Source organism: Dendronephthya gigantea, unplaced genomic scaffold (genome assembly GCF_004324835.1).
Source record: "Dendronephthya gigantea isolate DGI-Jeju-01 unplaced genomic scaffold, DenGig_1.0 000088F, whole genome shotgun sequence".
Lineage (NCBI taxonomy): Eukaryota > Metazoa > Cnidaria > Anthozoa > Malacalcyonacea > Nephtheidae > Dendronephthya > Dendronephthya gigantea.
In genome coordinates, this window is record NW_021163098.1 from 671,102 (window position 1) to 695,762 (window position 24,661).

General features: G+C 36.9%; 2 protein-coding genes across 2 annotated transcripts; one reads left to right on the forward strand and one right to left on the reverse strand.

The window, feature by feature from the left end:
- The first annotated feature begins 18,181 nt into the window (after nt 1–18,181).
- On the forward strand, nt 18,182–18,890 carry LOC114533246 (probable ATP-dependent DNA helicase RecQ). The gene is made up of 2 exons (XM_028554748.1): nt 18,182–18,684; nt 18,806–18,890. Exons 1-2 carry the CDS (start codon nt 18,182–18,184, stop codon nt 18,888–18,890), a joined length of 588 nt encoding a protein of 195 aa, XP_028410549.1.
- A 1,045-nt stretch (nt 18,891–19,935) lies between these two features.
- Nucleotides 19,936–23,968, reverse strand: LOC114533248. The gene is made up of 5 exons (XM_028554749.1): nt 23,417–23,968; nt 22,602–23,117; nt 22,185–22,454; nt 21,586–21,873; nt 19,936–21,331 (listed from the first exon to the last, which is right to left on the reverse strand). Exons 1-5 carry the CDS (start codon nt 23,966–23,968, stop codon nt 20,417–20,419), a joined length of 2,541 nt encoding a protein of 846 aa, XP_028410550.1. The 3' UTR covers nt 19,936–20,416.
- Nucleotides 23,969–24,661: the final 693 nt, after the last annotated feature.

Below are 24,661 nucleotides of genomic sequence, written 5' to 3' on the forward strand. Positions count from 1 at the left end.
GCAGGCAAAGCGCGCTTTGTTTTTGAGCCCGTCACGGTCTCATCGGCACGGTTTTAAAAGCCGCTTCGCCCGCACGCGCGAAAATCGAAAACGTATCGTATATCTTAAAAATACAAATAAAGCGAATTCAAAATGTGAATAAATGCGAATTTAGATTTATGTTGTTTGCAATTTCCTCGTGGTATAGACAAAGGCCGGGGAACTATTGGCCGCGCTGACAAAAAGACGCATTGAGAAGGGCTCGCTGCCAAAAAGGGACCTTTCTCGTATAGGCAGAATTAACTAAATCACATTTACCCCTATACATCTTTAAAGTCAGTGAAAATCACTGATTTACTTTACGTAATTATTCATTACAACTGCAAGTTAATCGCGTGTAGCACCATGTTACAGACGTAGCGTTCTTTTATTTGAAAATAGAAACCGAAATGGCCAGAACAAAAAAACACCCGGCCCAATTCAATTACAAGTTAAATGATCTTGTCTGGGGAAAGACGAAAGGTTATAGGCCTTGGCCCGGAAAGGTAAGTATACAATACTGTATGAGAAAAAGAAACAGTTTTGTACAGTATTTTTGTACTCTAATCTTCAGTCTGCTTTTACAGATAACAAAAATAAATGAGCATTGGCGAATGGGCACTGTGACCTTTTTTGGAACTGGGGAGACGTAAGGCACACTTTTATTTTAAACCTTTTTTTAATAAAACACAAAAAAAAATTTATTATAAAGAAAATTATTCTTTACAGCCGTCAGCTCAAGGCTATGAACATCACCCCTTGGACACATCGGGGGCAATACGCCCCTTCAAAAAAATACAAAGAGATGTATGATAAGGCAATTGAGCAAATTGAAAAAGAGGCAAATGAAAAAATTATTGAACTGGTAAACTGGTGATAACCACCTATTGTTTCACGTTGTAAGGCAGTGAAATATCTGTTATGTTATAAGAACTGAACAAAGACACGTACTTTAAGCATGGTCAACCATCGGCTTATAAAAATCAAAAAGCAGGCTTTGATGTTAAAGCTTATAAGTTTGTAAATGTTTAATGTGAATTAATTCTTGTTTTTTGTGTACCATTGTCATTGTGTTTGAGATTTCACTTTTGTGTTTTCAACATTACCAGCCGCTGGATGATGCACCACCGGAAGTGGAGGCTGTGCCTGCCAACACTGAAGAGGTAAGCCGGCGACAACCACCTATTGTTTCAAGTTGTTAGAAATTGAGATATCTATGATTAATGTATAAATATTTCAAAAAGGCACGTATATTTAAGGTTTCGTCAACCATTGGCTTCTAAAAATCAAAGGCAGCCTTTCATGTTAACTTTATAAGTATTCATTACTAAAGGGAATAACCATGCACTCATTGCTATCAAAATAGTTGGGTTCTATACTTCCTCACCGGAATGAAGAACATTTTTAACCGGCTGTATGTTCTTTTCCTTCACAGGAGGACTCCCCAAAAAACACACAAGGTACGGTTTTTGTTCGTTTAAACAAAACAACAGTTGTAAAAGCAACAGGCAAAAACAGTGCCAAAAATGTGGCTTAACTTTGCTAAACTGAACCACCAAAAATATTTTAAACACAAAAAATATTTCTAAAACCTATTTGCGATATAATTAATTTTTCCAAATGTTATTTTTAATAGATTTTGTAAATGAACTGAAACAAATATTAAAAAAGAAAAAAAGGTTCAAAAAGGGGCCGTGGATTAGAGGGCCATGGCGTGAATTCATACAGCAGTAAGTACACCAATTTGAGAATATGATACTATCTGATAGCTCATGCCGTTTAGTCTGGACAATGCTGTTTCATAATGTCGTCAATCACAGAACACATGTAAGCAAGCGATGTTAATATATATATATATAATATATATATATATATATATATATATATATATATTAAATATATATATATATAATAATATACATAATATATATATATATAATAAATATATATTATATATTATATATAATATAATATATATACATAAATATATATATATATATATATAATATATATATATATATATATATATATATATATATATAATATATATATTATATATATATATATATATATATGTATCGTAAAGAATTTTTTTTCTCAAATGGGGGACCTTTTGTGGGACCTTTCTTGGAAACGTCTTGTTTGCAGATGAAAAGTACAAATCTTAGACTACTAGAAACACAAATAAAATTTTTGGGCATTCGTATTTTTGTCGCTTACGACACTTTCCGCAACTTATTTCTGATTAGCTCGGTTTTTTATCAAAAACTGCAACATAAAACTCCAACGTTGGCATAAAACAGCCATATTTATAGTTAATGCCCCACTTGCGGATATGGACCAATTGCGAAACTTAGTAACTGCCCTTTCGCACAACACGGAAACGAGGCTTATCGTACTATCACAGCTCTAGATCTAGTAAATTTTAAAGTGAAATTAAAATATGTATGTAAAACAAGATACACGGGCATTCCTCTCTACAAACAATGGTAATCGTTGTTTCAAGTCCATTTTCCGGTTTTTATAGCTTAAAGACATAAGGATAAAAATTGTTTCTGTTTCTTTAAAGAGAAAATTTACAGAGACTTTTTACAAAATTTGTTTATCTTCCTTTCCTCGCAAGATATTTGCGATAAAAAACATGGGCTGTCGAGATTTATCCGCCATCTTGGCCTCTAAGTAAATGTGATGCTACAGGCACCATGTCCAGAGATCTAGTGCAAGTCGCTAGAACTGGGGACCTTGCACCCCTAATGTTTGTTTACGTAATGTGCGGCTGTAATGCTGTCCATGAGCAAGCAAACAGTCATCTTGCCTTGCCTTTGGTGAAGGTTTTTACTGCAAATGCCTCTGCTAACAGCTTGAGACAATTGATGTGAAGATTCTGCCTAAGACCATTGCCCCATGTCAAAGTGCCCATACGGAATGCTCCCCAACCTTTCCGTGATGCGGCATAGGTCTCTATAATTAAGTCTGGTGTCCCAGAGACTAACGCCTTGCCGTTCCAAGCCTCCAGATTGTCTCGCCACCACACCAGCTCATTTTTTGCCTGTGTGGTCAGCCTGAAGGTATGATCGTATGCTCGGCTTTGTCTAAGGGCACTGTTTAAATTGCTTTTGTCTGCCTGTAAGTGACGGAAATGCAGGGGGCAGGAAAGACAGCCTGGGTAGTTGAAATAAAGTGACCGAGTACTCTGGCTAGTTCCTGTTTTGCAACTTCCTGCATGTCTAGGATGTTCTGGCATTCTTTCTTTACCCTTCGGACTCTGTCCCGAAGAAGAGCAAAAGTCATAGTCCGGGAATTTATCAAGAAACCCAGAAACTCGATCTTTCTTGATGTGGAAACATTGGATTTTTGATGGTTTATCAAGAAACTTAGGGCTTCCAGAAGACTGCAAGCTGTATGAGCATGCAGTTTTGGTAGAGCTTCTGTCTCGGCCACAAGAAGTATTTCGTCCAGATAGATAATTAATCGAATACCTTGTTTCCTCAGCTGGGACACTCAGGTTTTATACGTTTTGTGAAAACCCTTGGGGCTCTGTTTGGAAAGGTCGAACGCTAGAGATACAAATTCGAACATTGTCCCTTTCAAACTGAAGCAAAAGAATTTTTGATGGTTTCCTATATTCGTATTGTGGGGTATGCACCCTGAAGGTCCTCCTTCCTTAGAAGGTGCCGTAGCATGTGAATCTCTTCCATTTTGTAATGTTCGTAAGGGATTTACCGATTTCATGGGCATAGATTGACAACTGGTCGTTGACCCTAGACCTTTTTGGGACCAAGAAAAGAGTGCTTACGAACCCCTGTTCTTGTTGCTGGGAATGAAAGATATGCATAGCTTCTTTTTTAGCATCTGGGTGATCTCTATGTCTATTAAGACGCTTTGATCCTGGGTATGAACCAGTTGTAGGGAAGGGGCCTGCTGGTAGGGTACACCTAACAGGTCGATATCATGACCCTGAACTGATTCGAGAACCTAAGGGTCGTCGGTTATTAAAGCCTACTTTGGGTGCAAATGCCTTATACGCCCTGACAAAGGTAGGTGATCTACATACATACCTTGTCGTCCTAACGGGGTGTTGATCAGTTTGGGAGCTGTTGACAGTATAGCCCTCTCCAGCTCTTTCCCCGACCCCTGAAGTTGGGTCGAAAACTGTTTCATCTGAAATTGTGGGAACCTGGGTGGTGCGACCTCGAAAAAACTGCTGGTTTCGATCGACCACAGAGGCTGCCTGTAGTAAAGTATTTTCTGTCTCAGAACGAGCGCGGATCCTCTCCTCGAATCCTTTCCCAAACAGGTTGCGTGCATTAAGGAAATCGTCTGACGACAGGGAGACAGCTCTGTCAAGGGTTTCCTGAGATAAGAGTTCTTTTGAAGTACTGCATGCTTTTCTTTCTTGGGACAGTAAAGCTGACGTATTGCCTTACAAGCGTATGGCGTTGGAGGCTATGGCACCCAGTACACTGTCTTGTTTATATGAGAGGGTAATGTTGTCCCCCGGTTTATATTGGGACAAGAGCACAAACGTATGTTCAAAAAGAGTATCCAATAGTTGGCCCAGAAGATAGTTGTTTTGCTTGTCTGCCGCTTTGGCGCCCGGGACAAGGCTAGTCAGGTATTCATACAGGCTCGCGGAATAAACCAAATCCACTTCTGGACGTGGTCTCACCGACAAATAATTTTCATTTTAAAAGACGACAAAGGTTTTCTTATAGTATCCCAAAAAGGATGACAGTTCTTCAGACGCTTGCCAACGGGAAAAAGATGGGGTTTGCTCGTCTTCTTCATTAACAGTATACCAGTCATTTAAATTTTTCGTTGAAGAGTCATGTTCTAGCTATCTGCTTTTCGTTGTTATTAATCGCCACGGATTGACTGTCTGCCCTTCTTAGCGTTTTTAGTCGCCGGGACTTGAACGCTCCACCAGTTTCACCGAACAAAATTGCTTCACGAAAGCTGTTTATGATTGACGAATTACCATGAGGATTTTCTTGCTTTTGAGTTGTCGAATCCATTTTGTAAACGGAGCGAAATAATGGCAAGGGATAACTGGAAGCCCAGAGACTTATGGGATAGGCCAGTTGTTTTTATGTTAATTTATGTTAATTTTTTCAAACTTGGTTTGACGTGGTTTGTGGTCACACATTGTTATCTGCGACGACTGTTTCGAAGTATAATCTACAATTTTGGGTTTTCGTTAACCACTCCTCTCTTTCAAATAAACGAGCGTTATTTTCATCTCTCCAGCTTTCCGCATATCGACCGCTACGCGTGCCGCATCGGCTTTATTTCCCGTTTTCTCTCCAATATCAAACTTCGCGGTTAAGTACTTCTTGACGCTATTAGAAAATTTAGTCGCTCCAGCCCGGGTGTTAAGTAGTGCCCAACCCTTTTCGATTTGGCAATTTTCTGTTCTCAAATTATCAAGTTTTGCTACCGCAGAAATTTCGAATAGACATTTTGCCTTGTCTTTGTCAACAGGAGAGAATTTCGTCACCCAGTCTGTTCTGAGTTTATCATACAGTGTCTTCTGTTTCTCGCAGATTCAGTCGTGATTTCGAAAATCTATATGAGCTTTAAATCAGGTTCCGAGCAGCGAAAGAGTAGATTTTTTTCGTTATTGGTGTTTTTCTTTCCGTCTTCTTTTGTGTCTTCCTCAGAAGAATTCATTGAGAATAATTCATTCTGCACTATCATGGCGGTAGATCTAGGTGCTTTACAAACAGGTTTTCATAAGGAATCAACTTTTCGGAACCTTTGTCGCAAACTTTCCAAACTGGCACGCCTTTATTTTTACATTCAAAGTTGTGGAACATACTAAACCCATCTGTTATAACTTCTAGTGTGTCTTTGCCTCCATCAATAGAGCACACAGATGCAGTTTTATCTTTCACTGGTCTTCCAAAGAGGGCTGTTCGCATATCATCATAACTATACTTCATGCCCTACTTCGTAGTACTGGTGGATTGAGCATTTTATAGGTTAAACGATTCTGTCACAACTATCTTTGCCGTATTGTGGCTCAAAATGGTCAAATCGTAAGATATTGACATCAATTCGGGCGCCCCGTCAGAGGAGCGCCAAGAAGCTAAAAACACGGTATTGTTTGCAAGTATATGTGTGCAAGACGAACAACAGAAACCAAGCGAGCTGAAGTATACATCACGCATTCGAAAATATAGAAACGAGAGAAAAACTGCTATTCGATGCTTCTTTTAGCAATGTACGCCAACAATTCATATTCATTCGTATTGTACTGTTAATATTTTGCGTAACAAAATGCTGAACTGAATGCGACTCTATATAATAGGAAACACGGAAGGAATTGTCCTGCATGACTTGCGTCTCATTAGACTTTCCACTCTTATATGTTCTACGTCTTATACGTTCATATCCACAAGCTGGTAAGGGGTCTCTTCTATTGCCAAGGTTCCAAAAAACCAACGTTCCAAAGTACAATCTGGACGGATTTCTTTGCATGTTAAAATCGCCTGTAGGAAACTGCAAAATACGGTTTCTGCTCAAGTAAATATTATTTTAGTTCATCACATAGGATGATAGTTTCATGCCCAAAATACTAAGCGAATCGATTTTCTGTGAAAAATTCAGTGGACGATCCTTACGCGGACAGCTCCTTAAAACCTTTTTGAAATAATATTTTTCACTTGGATGATCATGCAAGAGCGTAGATTTTGTACTTAATTTTTAAAGCATACACATATTATAAGTTTAATTGATTTGATGTATCTGGTGTATCTCTAGTTGAATTGCAGACGTTCTCATTGAAATACAAACTTTCTGACTTAGCCACTCGGAACGGAACTTTGTTGATTCCAGCGGTTACTCGCGCATGCACGGAAATTATGATGTTGCACGAAGTTTGACTGGCTCGATAGTTTTGTGGAGCCAATCAAATTTCGTGTAACATCAGACTTTCCGCGTTTGACGTCATTATAAGAAAGGTCTATTGAATGTCAAGTTCCTGTCAAACAGAACACAGGCAGTTCCGAGCAAATACAATGGCCGGACTCCTTATACCCTGGGGCCTGGGTGCTTTTCCTAAGACAGGGTATGAACTCTAATAATACGCTTGAGCGGAATATTCCACTTCTGAATACCCGACCTTCTTTCTTAGTCCGCGGTGTAATTTTTGCAGCAAATGTTGCCAAATCCAATACTTTTACGAAATTTGTGCTGTAATTTGACTATTCTACAAGCTCAGAATATTTTTTGGTGTAATATACCATTTAATATTATATTTCAACTATAAATCATCCAATCAGAAAGCTCGATTTGTACCACGTGATCAGTAAATTAATCATGGAGTTCCATCAAATTTTTTCACATTATGCTATAAAAGTCGAGTTTGCGTGTACCACGCGTGGATGCCTCGCACACGACTCGAGGTTGTCAACAATTTCAAAATGGAGGCAAAAGAAGCCATTTCACCCAGCTTTTGCGCTGCCTACACGTTTTTTCGATATAATATATTATTTATAGACCTTCCGCTCGAGGAATTTGACGAAATATTACCCCTCGGGAAGATAAATCCCTTGGGTGAAGCCCTCGGGATATATCTTCCCTTGGGGGTAATATTTCGTCGAATTCCCCGAGCGGAAGGTCTATGAATGATAATAAACTATCTGCTCGGCGGATTCTGGGAATTATCTCCCTCAGTAAAGTCACCATGCATTTCGGGAAATATTTTGCCGAATCCGGCCCCTCGCCCCAGATCTATAAGTGGTAATTATATGTTTTACTAACGCGCCTTCCTGTCATTCTCTCTTTAGCCTCCCCAGTACTATATACATAACTATAGCACTTAAATAGAAAGCCAATCCAATTCTCTTCTTGACTTGTAGACATTTCCCCGTGAATGGCATAATTTGTGGGAAAACGACTATTGGCGCTCTACGACACCACATAGAGGAACATCACGTAAGTCATTCAATTGATTTAAAATTAGTGTACCTTTTAAGTACAAAGTTTAGAGTAAGTCTTGCTGTTTTCTAGTTTAAGAAAAAAAAAACCTTCCCGTGTCCTGCTGTGTAACTTCGACTTTTTTATTTATTGTCATGTACCAGGTGTCCCATAAAAAACTTTACTTGTGTGTTTTAATATAACTTAAAAACTATAAAAATATATTGGGTTGAAATAAATTTCAATGCGTGCAGGCAGGCTCACTTAGATTTTGATATATATAATATTAATTTTTGGTACGATATTGTCGGAGATACAACGCATGCTTCTCCTGCTGAGTACACTGTATTAGATAATTCTTTTGTAAGCAAAAACGCATTATGTTAGTAAGATAAATTTTTTTTTGACATTTTCAAAATTCAAAATTTGATTTCAAATTGCCTCAACAATATCGAAAGGGTAAATAGCTCTTTCTACATGTACTAGGGTTTCTTTCAGTTCTCTTTAGTTTTAATGTTTTTTGAAATCAGGTAAAGTTTTTTCTAGGACACCCTGTACAATGTATGTAAATATGCTGTATATATTTGTAGACATAGTTAAATGAATAATTTAAAGATAGTAGTAAATTGTAAATAGTTGATAAATCGTTAGATAAACAATTAAATTGTAAATAGTTGATAAATTAATTGTTAGATAAACAATTTAAAAAAAAGTAGTTAAGGACGAATGAAAACATTCATTATTTTTTTTAATGAAACTAAAAAAGATAAACTTAATAATTTGTTTATTCCAGAAATATATTGCAAATGATGCATAATATAAACACATTTAGAACTTATTTTTATTTAATACGTTTAGAATGTTTTTTGAAATCAGGTAAAGTTTTTTCTAGGACACCCTGTACAATGTATGTAAATATGCTGTATATATTTGTAGATAGTTAGATGAATAATCTAAAAATAGTAGTAAATTGTAAATAGTTGATAAATTATTTGTTAGATAAACAATTAAAAAAAAGTAGTTAAGAACGAATGAAAACATTCATTATTTTTTTAAATGAAACTAAAAAAGATAAACTTAATATTTTGTTTATTCTGGAAATATATTGCAAATGATGCATAATATAAACACATTTAGAACTTAGACTCTTAGTAAAAATTTAGTGAAAGCAACGGTGCAATGAAAAAAAAACTATGTGCACGGCTAGACCGGTCAATAAAATGGAATTTTTTATTTCATGCCACGTCAATTGTAAATATTTTGTAAAGTAATAGTATAAAAAAGTAAAAAACAATGTAAATATCATAATATGTAAAATATAGTTTGTAAATTAGGCAAAATTAGGGCCATTTATACAAGCGAAGATGAACCTCGCTCGGTTTAAAAAGGCGGCGGCTTAAATAAGTGGCGAACAGTGCAGTTATAGGGGATATAGTTAAAATTATAGATTTTTCGCAGAGAACTTTGCGACTTAAAGCCTGTTTCCCACTAGGCGGAAATTTTCGCGCGCAGCGGAATCTTTCTTGTTTTTCTCACATTAGTTCTGTATGAAAGCGCGAAGACAATGAAAAATTCCTCTCCGTGCCAAAAATTCCGCAGCGGCGGCTTAGTTTGAACCAGCTCTGAAATCGACAGAGGCCGCGCGCGATACGGCGAAGCATCGCAACTTTTAAGTTTTCAGAAGCAGATAAATTCAATTCTCGAGGAAAAATTTGGTATATTCATTCCTTGAGAATCTAAAATTTACGAATTTTTCTGGTTCAAAAATTTGCTAATTTTGACAATGTTATGTTATTCTTGGTAATTACCAATTGATATTTTTACTCGACTGGTACCCATCTCACTCAAAATGTTCTTTCAAAATCGATTTTATTTGCTTCAGAAAATGAAAAATATGCGTTATGAACTTATTTTAGTCGCAAACAAATAAAGCGTTTATACGATTGTTCGCGACGGCTTATTTAGGCCCGGCCTTTTTTTTCGCTCGTATAAATGACTCTATATATATAGTAAGTAGGATTATGGTAATTTTGCTCTGTGATATCACAATATAAGTAAATTAGCTTGTAGGTACACTACGTAAGTGTTTAATACTTCAAAGCTTTCGGTTAGTTAACCTGGATCTTCACCGCAACTAAAAAAACTTACGGATAAAAAAGATACTTACTTGTTGCACTGATGAAGTCACTGGGTTAACGGATCGAAAGCTTTGAGGTATATATATATATAAATATATATATTCAATATTTCCTCGATATACCTACAAGCAAATTTACTTATAGTATGTAAATAGTTTGTAAATTAAGCAATAATAACTTCTTATATTAACCGAGCGCGTGATCTTTACGGAAAATATCGGACCGAGATCTTTTTGTACAGACCGAGCTCGAAGAGCGAGGTTTGTACAAAAAGATCGAGTAAGCGATCTTTCTCGGTAAAGACCGAGCAAGCGAGGTTGATAAAACACTTATTATATGGCATAAGGCATGTTTTTGCACTTGAAAGAAACAAGAAATGCATGCATGAATTCGTATTAGTAGCCTGGTACGCATTTCATAAAAACAAAAATAAATATTCAATTATTTAGTTTACCTAAACTGTCTGGAGACGTTTTATTAATTCAGTTCAAAATCAATTAAATTTTCCATTGAGCATTTATTTATACCTTTCTCATTCAAAATTTCTCTGTTTTTCATCTCATAATGGATCGCCGGTCCATTACTTTCCCGTCTTCTAAGCCAATCAATGAGCTCCATTTGACCAGAAGTGACGCTTGCCATATAATAAATAATATGATTGTAAAAAATATTCTTGTTATTTTGCCTGGTGATATCACAAAGTATAAGTAAATTAGTTTGCAGGTAGGCGAGGTAAATATTAATACTGCAAAGCTTTCGGTCAGTTAACCGGCCCGGGCCTTTATTAGTGCAATCACACATATAATTTGTAATTTACTGTAATAACTCGAAATTGAACCTAAGGCGTCGGATTTGCAGTTTGAAATATTTTCGTGCAGTACCCACAAGGTAATTTGCTTGAAATATTTAAATAGTTTGTGAATATATAGGCACCTAGTTGTAAATAGTCAGGAAATTAAGCAACCAGTTGTAAATAGTTTGAGAATTAAACTGTAAACATTTCTTAAATTATAATTGTATCAACAGTATTGTATACGCTAATAAGTTATCGGTATATCGGATGCTAAAAGGGATTTAAAAATTTGTGCCATGTCCTTATATAGGCACATTTATATTTACTGTTTCTTCTCCAATTTTATTATGAGATATAGTCTTATGACTAGGGTTATTACGAGAACTTAATTCGTTAATGAGTTTCCAAGTAGATTTTGGATTACTTTTGGTTTGCCTCAAGATTATCAGTAAAATATTGGCTTTTCACTTTTTTAGTTTCATCACACGTAGAATTTTTTAATGTTTATATTGTTGCCAAATCAATTTGTCTCCAGGTTATTTTGCTTCCTTTTTTAAAAAATCTCTCTGTCGCATTTTTTGTTTTAATTGGCTTGTTATCTAAGGGCATTTCTTTTCCCCAACTCTTTTCAATCTGAGTGAGCATGTTTGTCAATACAATTAAATAACATTCCTTTTCATCATGCCCACATCTCATTGGGTTCGTTGCCATTCACACCATAGTTCTTTTGTTTAATTCAGCTATAAAGCTTTCACGGTGGAAATTTTTCATATTTCGTATTTCAATAAATCGTGGTTTCGCTTTCTTATATTGGACCTTGTGCGTCGTATAAACTAATACATGGTCACTTATGGAGAGGTCAATTATCCCCGCATCTACTATTTTTGCAGGGGCATTTGTTACGCAAAGATCAATTAGCGTAGAAGAATATGGTGTAGTTCTAGTGGGATCTTCATTAAGTTGTTTTAGCCTAAAATTTTCAAAAATATCATTTAATTTGTTGGCATTGACAGATGTCGCTCTCGGCACGAGATTCACATTTATATGGCCCAATGGAAAGTAGTCATGATTTGTCATGTCTATTTTCTGTATTATTTCCTCAAAGTAATCAAAGTAATGCGTTGCATGGCAAGTCTGGGGGCCTATACCACGTGCTAATTAATAGCCATTTGGCTCTAGGCTTAGTTATTTCAACTGTTAGGTATTCTAGATTATCAGAGGCCGGTTGTTCGAAAGGTGGATAAGTCGCTATCCAACGAATAAGTCGCTATCCAACGGATAAGTTTTATCCAGCGTGTGATTTGCGTTGCACGAAGCTTGGATAACTTTATCCAGCGGATAAAAATCGCTATCTACCGGATAAATTTATCCAAGGTCCGGAGGTGGTTTAAATCCACTATCCAGTGGATAAATTCAAAGATACAAGGTAACACTGTAAACATTTATGTAAAATAGGACAAAAATGCCATATTCCTGTTACTGTGTTTCAAAAAACTAATACACATCATAATTGTATTCACTATTAGAAATATTTTCGAAGTGCAATTTGTCGCAGCAGCGTTTCACGTTGCCTACACATTCCGTTCCGAGCGGCGATTTTTTGGAGATCCTCGCATTTATAACAGGCGGTAAATTTACTATACGCTTCTAATCAGTTAATAAACGCGAATATGCAAAGAAAGATTCAACCTATTCCAAGGAAACTTGCTAATATCTAAGTAATTTCATTCACGAATATTAAAATAGTGTTCCTAAATTTGCTATGGAACCGAAAGGCAAAGCGTTGCAAGGTCAAGGAATAAAATTGCAATGTGTTTTATTAATAAAATCACTATTATGTGAAGTGCAAATTTCGAAAAAATCACTTGTTCAAGTCTTTTCCATTCAGTAACTATACTCAAGAATTCGTAATGATTATGAATTCAATGTTGTAAATGCTTAGCAACAGCTGACGTTGTGGTACGAAATTTCAGGATAATCCTGTTTTCTTCCGGTAAATTTTAACTTATCTATTGGATAGCTATCCACTTCACTATATATCCACGCTTCGTGCAACGCTTTTTTATCCAATGGATAACTATCCACTGGATAGCAGATTTATCCGTTGGATAGGACTTATCCGTTGGATAAGTTATCCATCTTTCGAACAACCGGCCCCAGAGCTTGAATCTTCGCGAATTTTTAATTAAGGTTGCATCTAACATAGATACAAACACCGCGCCCATGTCGCCCGTTAATTATCCTATCTTTCCTTATTATTTCATAGCCGGATATATGGACTTTGTTATCTTCAATCGAAGAATCAAACATTGTTTCAATGATTGAAAAAATATCAACATCAAATTCGAAATTCATCAATATGCGCTAAAAGGTTATTAATATATGAGGCCATCATAACTAGGCCTTTTCTAAATGGTTTGTAATTAAGATTAGCATGCAATCGTCTACAGTCAATGTAATTCTAGATGACCTTCAACAAGGCCAGTTGGTAAACTCGGAAGCGATTCGGGCTTTATCGGGGACGATTTCTCACATAACATCGGTGATTTCGCATTTCCAGAGCTTTATGGATAAAGATAAAGGCGGCCAAGACGATTTAAACTCGGCAGCGCCTCCGAATGAAGCGAGCGAACAAATTAAATATATTAACCAAGATAACATTAATGATGCAACAATTGTGAAGCCTTTTGTCTTGAACGATTCCGCAAATCCTAATATGAACAATGGGCCGGAATCTGTTAACGATCTCACTAATCAAGAACCCATTGTTATTGATGATTCATGCGAATATACTAATGATAGCCTTGTTGTCGTGAAATTAAGCGAGAACGAACAGTTAAAACCTAATAATGATACAACAAGTGCTGAGCTGACTTCATCGCAAGAATGTAAATTAACTTACGCAAACTGGAAATTTAAACTTCCCATTATTAATACGAATAGGTTATTGAACTCTTTTATCCCAAATTATGCGAAAAAATCAAAACTTTAAGCATATTAGTATAGTCTTAGTATTAATACTTTATCGTAGCGGAACATTTTACAGTAATCTTAAATTTAATAGAATTTTATAGCAACATGTTGTAAATATAGTAAACATATTCCATATTTTATCTAAAATTCTTTGCCTGTAAATTCAATTGCAATTCAGTCGTAAGACTGCAAAAATTGATCAATTAAACATTAACATTAACATTAGCACACTTACGATTTACACCCGGTAGAACAGATTCAGACTCCAGCACAGCAGATTGATTATTACTTAATGTCGACGCGTTCGGTTCTTGGTTGCTGTGGCATAAGAGCCCTCAGCAGTTCTCCCAATTGTTGTAGATGCTTCAGAAAATCCCGAACACTTTTTCGCGGGTTTTTTCCATTTCTCAAAAACTTGATGAAGTAGACAGCTAATAATGTTGAACCGGTTACGTTAAGGTGCAATTTCGAGCCGTTGAGCCTTGTTGCATCTAGATTATTGTTATCGATAAAGAGATAGCTCTGTTTCAGGCACAGTTCCTTCAATAACTATTCGTTTCGTCGATTTTTAACTTTAGATCACTGTCCTCACTGTTGATAATGCTGGATATAGCAACTTTGACGTCCTTGAACTTGTTCTTTATTGTGCTGATTGAAGTGCTTGATGTTTTTACAGCATCTTCTAAGACTACAATAGCATAAGACGTATTTTCTTTGTGCTCGTTTATAATTTTTTCGGCTAGGGAATCTATTTTCTTTGTAATATTCTGGGTATAACATTCAAACTTTGAGTTTATTTCATAAAATTCCGTACTAGTCAAGTCATTTTCCTTTATTTGGGACACGTCAAGGGTTGAGCTTTCGCTTCGTGATGTCGTATTGGAAATTTGCATCAAATGACTGTTGGATACAACTCAAATTTGTAACCTTTGGACTTTCTCGGCTAACAACGGTTTCGTTTCTTGATTTACTGTCAAACATTAGGAGCTTTTCCTTAACTTCTTCAGCTTTATCTCACTTCACTGTTAAGGTTCCGTTGTTTGCGTACCAACGTTTCGAAACTTCTTTACTTTCAAATTGTTTACAGAGACCACTCGGGCACGACCAAGTTCCTGAATCTTATTGTAGACGGCTAATAAGTGATCGTAGGTCCTCCAAGTTTCCCTGCCACTTCAGAGGACTCCCTTGTCTGTAATTATGATGTTTCATACTGGCCATCATTTCCCTTAGCAAAACTCGACAGCTTTGTGGCGTTGTTATTCGAATTCGTCTCATTGTCGAACTGAAATAACTGTTGACCAGTGCAGCGAATTTCGTCTTGATTTTGATCCAGTTTTGAGCCACTCGGATCAAATGATGTTGATTTTGACATTTGACTGTAGCCTTTATGACTTATACTCAACAAATGTACGAAAATGTGTTACGAATCGTTATTAAAGTTATACTTAGCCGGGCTCTTGAATGGACGTCCACCTTCGACCAAGGTCAATGACAATGTTATTCAATGTGTACCAAAAAAACGCAACCACTTAAATATGCAAGAATATTAATATTGTTCGGGTTTGCACCATAGTTCAGCTAAAATGACTTTTAGCATTGCAAATGAAGGATTAAGAGCCGATTTCAATTCCCAGAGGTGCTTATCTATTGTGCTTTAGAGCTGTATTAATGTTCTGCATATTTAAGTGGTTGCTTTTTTTTGGGGACACCCTGTATACCCATGCAAACTTTATATTTTTTTCTTGACTTGTGTGGAAAAAGAATTAATCGAATTAAATTCTGGGTAATGTAAATCTTTTGAGTTTGCATTGGTCTATGTTGTGTTCGAAATAGCAAACATTAATGTTAATAGGTAAACCATTCCCCCAGTAAGTGTACAGTACTATTCATCTCATCATAAATCGACATGGTCTGATGGACGGAAGTGCTGAGTGGGTTCTGATACAAAGGAATCAGTGGCAAGGCCAGCCTCACGATCATGCTATGCAAATTTTATGTTATTATCATTATTCATTCCTTTAGAAAATCATTGTTTTCACAGTTAGTAAACAACAAAATATTATAGCATAGCACGACCAGATTATCGGGCTGCCTACACCATTCAAAGGAATAAGATGTTTGCTGCAAAAAGTATAAATTAAAAGTGGCTGTTAAAGCCGAGTTCAGTCCGGACCATTTGAACTTCCGAGGTTTTAAAACACATCCTGACGTTTATTAAAGCATGCTTTTCTTCATGCTTGAATTTTCGTGATATTTGAGAGTTCTGGACATGGGGTTTCAACATGCTTCTAATCGTCTTCCACATACTGAAAACACAGTTAAAGATTCTTTTCGCAACACTGGAAAATTCAGGATGGCATATCCCCACAATTTTCTTAAGAATCTGAAAACCATCATTGGGATAATGAAATGGAGTCCAAACTTTTTTTCACTATTATTTTTTTTTTTTTAAATTACCCAGCCTCAGTTTTCCTGTCATGAAAAAATATTCTTTTAACTAAAATATTAAATTCCGTCAGAAGGTCCCGACCATGTGATCTTTCGAAGTTTTAAAGCGCATCCTGGCGTTGATTAAGGCATGCTTTTCTTCAAGCTTGACTTTTCGTGATATATGAGATTTCCATGCAATAAAATACCTTTGATGAGTTTCAAAACACTTATGCTGAAAAAATAGTTAAAGATTATTTTCGGAATATCAAAAACGATTATACGCACTTTGAAACGCATCAAAATGTTTTACCGGAACCATAATATGTCAGGAAAACCCAAGCATGAAGCAAGCCATGCTTTAATCAACGTCAGGACGTGTTTTACGACTTCGGAAGAGAAAAGAGTCGGGCATTTTAAGCGCAATTTTTTTTCAGAACATAATATTTTCCATTTTTCTCCACGATATATACTAACTGATACAAGGCATTTTCAAATCGAAAAAATATTATCGTATCTTTTAGATAAGGGACAAAATAAATTTGGATGCAAACTCCGTTTTACCTTGGGAATATTGTTCCATTGCTCGCTGTCCCATTTCATTTATGGTGTTGTATCATCGTGAATATTTTAGTTTTGCGAAAAACATCTCTAACTTTTGTTTTCAGCATATCAAAGACGATTATACGCACTTTGAAACCCATCAAAATGTTTTACCGGAACCATCATTTGTCAGGAAAACCCAAGCATGAAGCAAGCCATGCTATAATCAACGTCAGGACGTGTTTTACGATTTCGGAGGAGAAAAGAGTCTGGCCTTTAAAGCGCAATTTATTTTTTTAGAACATATCATTTTCCATTTTTCTCCACGATATGGACTAACTGCAGGATACAAGGCATTTTCAAATCGAAAAATATTATCGTTTCTTTTAGACAGGGGACAAAAAAAAATTTGGATGCAAACTCCGTTTTAACCTGGCAATTACGTTTCATTGTTCGCTGTCCCATTTCGTTTATGGTGTTGTATCATCCTAAAAATTCTAGTTTTGCGAAAAACATCGCTAACTTTTGTTTTCAGCATATCAAAGTCGATTATACGCACTTTGAAACGCATCAAAATGTTTTACCAGAACCATCATATGTCAGGAAAACCCAAGCATGAAGCAAGCCATGCTTTAATCAACGTCAGGACGTGTTTCACGATTTCAGAAGAGAAAAGAATCGGGCCTTTCAAGCGCAATTTATTTTTTTAGAAAATGACATTTTCCATTTTTCTCCACGATATGGACTAACTGATACAAGGCATTTTCAAATCGAAATATATTATCGTCTCTTTTAGATAGGGGACAAAAAAAATTTGGAAGCAAACTCCGTTTTAACCTGGCAATAACGTTTCATTGTTCGCTGTCCCATTTTACTTATGATGCTGTATCATCCTAAATATTCTAGTTTTGCGAAAAACATCGCTAACTTTTGTTTTCAGCATATCCAAGACGATTATACGCACTTTGAAACGCATCAAAATGTTTTACCGGAACCATCATATGTCAGGAAAACCCAAGCATGAAGCAAGCCATGCTTTAATCAACGTCAGGACTTGTTTTACGACCTCGGAAGAGAAACGGGTCGGACCTTTCAAGCGCAATTTATTTTTTTAGAACATAATATTTTCCATTTTTCTCCACGATATGGACTAACTGCTAGACTACGCATAGTCTGTTTGCTTTATTTTGTTTTGCCGAAAGAAACAGACTATGAATCAGCGCAACTTTTCGTGTTCTGTGACGTAGCTACTATCCAGAATCTGGATAGTTCATTGTGATTGGTCGCCAGGTAATACAGGCGTTTCATTGGTTCGCCGTGGTTAATTTATGTTTATATTATAGTATAAATTTTTTTATATAATCGCAACATGGCGGCCGGCAAGTTTGGCGAAGATTCTTGGCGAAAAGCATTATCTTCTGTTGCGACTTTATTTAACATTGAAAGTTTGTATCCAGAACAAGAGGAAGCAATAAAAGCATTTTTTGAAAGAGATTTGAATCTTTTTGTTAGCTTGCCGACTGGAGCAGGGAAATCTCTAATATTTCAGAGTTTGACGGTCGTGTTTGACTCGTTGTTTGGTAACCCTCGAGGAACAAGCGTTCTTGTTGTCATATCACCACTTAAAGCGTTGATGAAAGACCAAGTGGAATATTTGCAGAATCTTGGTATACCATCTGTGGCTGTCGTTGACGAGTTATGTTCTGACCCAGACACCATTCAGCTAGTTAAAAATGGTGTTTATACAGTCGTTTATGGTTCCCCAGAATGCTTCCTGTCATCAGAGACGTGGAGAGATATATTTTCAGACACGGAGTTCACGTCGAAAGTTGTGGGAGTAGCTATTGATGAAGCTCATTGTATTGTTCAGTGGTAAGTGTAAAGTGTTATGTATTTATGTTTTTCGTGTGTACTTATCGTATGCAAAACAAACCCTGAATTACAAAAGTATATATCATTTAAAATAAGGGTTTGATACTAGCTTTTTCATTAGGGGCTTGTCTGCAGGAAACAAAAAAATCCCCTTCAGAAAGATGTGGATCAACTGTATACTGTTGAGCAGAACCCAAATAGAATGAATTTAATGTATATGCTCTCCTACATGGATAAGGAAAGTGGTCTTGAGGATGTCTTCAGGAAACTAATAACTGAACTTCAAAGACTTCAGTGCCAAACTGAAAGAACAATAATTTATTGTATGACAAGGAAACAATGTTCAGTATTGTTCCGCATGTTTGAAATCAATCTTGGTGCTAACATGTACAATGGTTCATGTTTACCTCAGAATCGGCTTGTGGAGATGTTCCATGCTGGCACACCACAGTCTGTGAAAGACCATGTTTTAGCAAATATGACAGCTATTGACAGTCACTTGCGTGTTTTAATAGCTACAATTGCTTTTGGCATGGGAGTGAATTGTAAAGAAATCAGACGTGTAATCCATTTTGGGCCATCAAAAAACTTAGAACAGTATGTTCAAGAGTCTGGAAGAGCTGGAGGGATGGGAAGAGCAGTACATGTACCATTCTCTATAATGGGTTGCTTGTAGCATACTGTGAATGTGACATGAAGGAATTCTTGCAGTCAGATACCTGCCGACGGCAAGAGTTAATGAGGAAGTTTAGCACACATGGTTGCACTGAAGTAAGCCCTGCTCACAATTGCTGTGATGTATGTGCTGCTAATTGCTATTGTAATGGTCTGGACTGTGGGCTGAGTTGGTGTTTGGTTTCTAAGGACGCTGATTTAGAAGATGATGATGGATTTGTGTATCCCAACTAATAGTAGTTTGCGCACTCGAAGTGTCTCTGATGAACATGGACGACCTGGCACAAAATTGTTGCAATTTAAAAACTATTGACCAACAGATTGGATGCAACAAAGTACGTTTCATGTCCTAATGTTTTAATGGAATTCAACAAATTCCATATTAAGCAAGTTTTAGACAACTGCCATCTACTATTTAGCTTGACCGATGTTCATGAACGGATTGAAATTTGGCGGAATCAGTATGCTTGTGTTATACTTAAAGTAATTGCAGAGGTTTTTTGATATTGAGTATGACATCCCAGGTGATTTAAGTGCTGGAAACACTTCTGTTTTTGATGAATCAATTAATTCTGCATGGAATGAACTCAGGAACGACTCTTCATTTAACCACATGTTTGATAGTGTTGATAACACAATTGCAGACACGACACTTGGTGACACTGAGATGTCTGAGATGGACTCAAACTATTCTGGTAACAGCGGCTTGTTTCAGAACTTACTTAACTAATTTAGAGTTGTATTTAGAATGATAAACCCTCAAATGAGAGCGTATGCCTCACTAAAATATAGTAAATTGTTCCAATGTTAAAATCATTGGATTTCAGCAGTGGTAGCCAGACAATTTGGTCATGCTATGCAAACATTCTCGTGTTCAAATACGTTTTAGACGTTTCTAAAGAGATAATAATGATTTGAAATTTGCATAGCATAATCAGGTTGTCAGGCCACCTTGCTACTGGACTCTTAGTGTAATCAAGTGTGCATGTAAACTAGGCTTAGAATATGTACAGTGCATGGAATATAACATAGAACCAAACTACAGTTTTAACCACAGCTATCTAGCTCTTCTATGTAAAACAAGGTTTTTCTTGTGTTCATTAATCCAGCTAAATAGCTTTTGCAAGTCTAAACCATGCAATAAACTTTGCTTCATGTTCTTAAAGTGGTGGTATTTTCTCCCGGGAGTAACATGAAATGCTCTCTCACTCAGCAGTTCTTTTACAACCTTTCGCAAATCATTATTTGACGAGGTAGTAATATGTTTGCCAGACCGTCTGTAAACAGAAAGTTCATGTTCGAACTGCCTCATCAACACATTTGTCACACCCATGGAATGTGAAATTCTGTTGAGTGATGATTTGGAAGCATTTGGCCCAAGATTCTTAACTGCTGCTTTCATGATTCGGTTGAAAAACTCAAGTTGGAGGTCAAGAGGTATGTTGCCACCAGGCCCATCTTTGTTCTTCACCGACCGGTTCCATATCAATCTGTGAGCTGCTTGTTGACTTAAAAGAGCATTAGCTTGGCACATAAGGTATAAACCCTCAAGCGAGTATTTTGCAGCTGATTGACCTTCTGTTCTTAAGTACAGTAGAAAAAACCGCCAGCATCTCATGATACGCTCACCATCCCCTTCAGAAATGGCATCCCAAAAGTTCAAGATGAGCATGCCATACTCCAGTAATGCTTTCTGATAGGAAAACATGTCATCTTGGTCTTCATCGGATGTGGTATCCACAGTTACTGACTGCTTCACCTCCTCCAATATAGGTGGATCATGTTTCGCCTCGTGGTCCTTCATTCTCTTGCCATATTGCGCAAATGTTTTTGAACAACCTTCATATCTACATCGGTATCTATTATTGTCATCCAGTGACAACTCTTTAGCTTTCTCGCAAAGATCGATGTTATCCATACACTGGAGGATTCTTTCATTCTTTCTTCCATCAATGATAAATTCATCAACAACCTACAGTATATAGGAATTATAATATCAGACTTCTGTTTCCTCTCATTTGTGTACTATATCATCCTAGCCTGCACACAGTTAGATACTGTACCTACTGATTGCGTGCCGTGTCACGTTCTTCCTTTTTAATTTCTTACTTTTTGCATGCAACTTGCAAGATGATTTTTCAGTTGATTTTTCTTGGCATAGCACACCCAGGGGGCTTTTCTACAGGCATGACTACTAGCATATAATAGGAAAATAATTAAGTTTACCTTTGCAGAGATGGATTTGAGATAATTCGTCTTCTCAACTTTCGAGGAATTATCGCCAGAGAAGGACAAATCCTTGGCAGGTTCGTCTTCTAATTTATCCATTTTCAACACTGTCAACCCAGCAGCAATGACACGAGCTTTTACCTCCAAGGTAAAAAACTGTCGGCAAGGATTTGCAGCAGAAGATACTTCACTTTTCACATTTCGTCGGTTGATTAAAGTACGGTCAGCATACATTGTGCACTTGTCAAAATTTGATGATGGGCTGTACAGGTTCTGGAATGCTAACTGTAAAAAATGTACATAACATAATATAAACATACACATAGTTAAAGGTTTAGTTTAAATTTTAGCCTGATTTTGATTTATGTCAGTTATATAGGTTTAGATCATAGGTTTTCATCATGACTAAATTAAGTCGAAACATTAATGAAATAAAAATGCTTACTTTATTCAGAGTTACCATTGTTGTGTATTTTATGAAAATACTCAGTGGTTCCTACAACTAAAAGATTTCCTGGCAGTATGCTGCCACACTACGCAACTCTCCCTGGAAGTCTTGTTAAAAAAATAATACTATATATTCATATATACTGTACCTGTAAGAATCTATTACCAGAATGCCAATCTGCTATCTCAGGATGAAGGCCATTGCACTGTTCCTTTTCTGTAAATCCATTTGCCAGAGAGCAATGTGCGTTGACAAATCTTTCCACGGTAAGCTGGTCTCCAACAATCCCCTGTTCACCATACTTTCCATCAGTTTCATCATCATTCAGACCGTGGGGCACGTACTGATGCAATTCTTTGATGACGTTAGTGATACCATCTGCATCATTTTCGTTCTCATAAATGAGACCCATAAATGTCTAGAGGTACGTTCATAACACATAAAGTTAAACTGACATTTATGGTACACATAACAATACCTATATATTATGGATGGATAAGTATAGGTTTAAAGTATTATGTTCTGCCAGCTGAAAATCAAAATAGACAGAAAAAAATTTCCTTACAGTATCTGTCTTCTTTGCCATCTCTGAGCTGTATTTATGTTGAATATGGGACGTGACAACATCAGCAAGGAATTTCAGACATGGTATACTATCCACAAGTATGCGACCAACCAAGGTGATAAAATTCGACCTATGCAGTTGATGGTCACCATCACTTGGTATGAATGTCCCATTCTCAAGCTTCATAATTGCAGGACCATTCTTCTCATCACTGAACTCTATGCCTCCAACACGATTTTCTGTTGACATCACAGAAACAAGGTGAACATCAATGTTCTGGTGCTGTTCTGTCATATGGTGTACATTCTGCCGGTAGTCAAAGTTGTCAATGGTTATCTTTCGTCCAATGTCGCATGATAGCTGTGTATCTGCTTCATTCTCTCTAATGAACTGACACTGGTTGTCAACAGCTTTTAAAATCTTGTCACGATACCCAGATCCATATTCATCCAGCTTCTTGTAAAGATATGAATGCGATGTCATAATTCGTAGTGTAGCCAGCCGTGCAAGAGTAGCCTAAAGTATTATAATATAAGATTACAAATGGAAAGTATCAGCAAAGAACTTATTGTGTATACACAAATTTAATTTTGTAGTGCTATCCTGCAAGCACATGATGTTATGTACACAGATTAAAATTGCAAACTAAGGTGCATTAGGCAGCATATTGCACGTTGATCACCTTAGTAGTGTTATCAGTATGTTAGATTTTTATTATCAATTGCACACATATATTATGTAAGCATGTTCCCTCGACTTTACCCTAAAATTCATAAACATAACCATTGAAATAAATAAACGTTGTTTCTACATACCTGCCACCCTGAGTGATAATTGAATATTGTAATCAGTAGCTGTAATGCATTCATATACTTTGACCTATTTTTCAAGCAAATTGCTGCAGCCATACCAACAGCAGGCGACCAGAAATCTTCTCCTAGGCGTGCATTCTTCTTGGATCTACTTCGAGTGTTCACAGAAGCGGCTACTAGCACAGAGAATGCCAATGGTGCTCTTTCCTTCAATTCTTTGTTGAGGCCTTCGATTGAAAATTTCAACATATCTTCTTTGGTTGGGCTTCTTAGGCAACTGGGATTTTTCTTCGAACAAAGATTTGTACACTCTCGATCCACTTCTTTTAAAACTAACAGTTGGAGTTGTTTCTTTAGGCTGGCACTCTTCCACGCTGCGCGAGCTATCTGCTTATATGTTCCTCGCACAAGCATTTTCCCCAGAGATTCGAGATCCTTTGACAGTTTTCTTTCGTATTTTTTACTTGGCCATTCAACTCTCACAGACACAGTGGTGGATTCGGGATCTTTTCGAGGATGAATTGGTGACACAGGCCATTGCGGATTGGCGTTCATAATTGCTGGCCTAGTTGCTTGGCGTATAGGTGAACTACAAAACGGTTCAGTCCTCGGTTCAGTCTGCGATTCTGTCCTATGCAAACGTTCTCCTTCGTTGCACGATGTACCTTCACACCAACACCATCAGTTTCCAAAAAAATCTCACTTGCCTCTTTAGCGAAGAACTCGACGAAGGAAGTTTAGTATGATTTTGCATAGAATGCATCGATTGACTCGATTTGTTCGAGAAGGTTTCTTCGTTTCTTTAGCTTTTTCACGCAGAACGCGCAGACAAAATCACTTACTCTTTCTACTTGGACAGGTAAACTTTCAAGTTCAGGAATGATCTTAAAAGCCCCCTTGCCTTCGACGCGATGTTTTTCAGTAATTTTGACAATAACAAGCAGACATAATATACATATGTCCGACATGTTTTGATCATCTACATAATTTTCGCTTCTCCACGCCCCCTAAACGTCATGCTATAATAGTCATTTAATCTGCATAATTTTGGCGTTCGAATAAATTATAGAACACGTTAAGTGTCGCTGCTGCACAGACACTTATGAGCGCCCTCATTTTGAAATTCGAGCCCCCTTCGATCTCACCTTTTGTCGGTGGACCACCAGCGTCTGTGACGCAGGCTGACTAACTGCAGGATACAAGGCATTTTCAAATCGAAAAATATTATCGTCTCTTTTAGATGGGGGA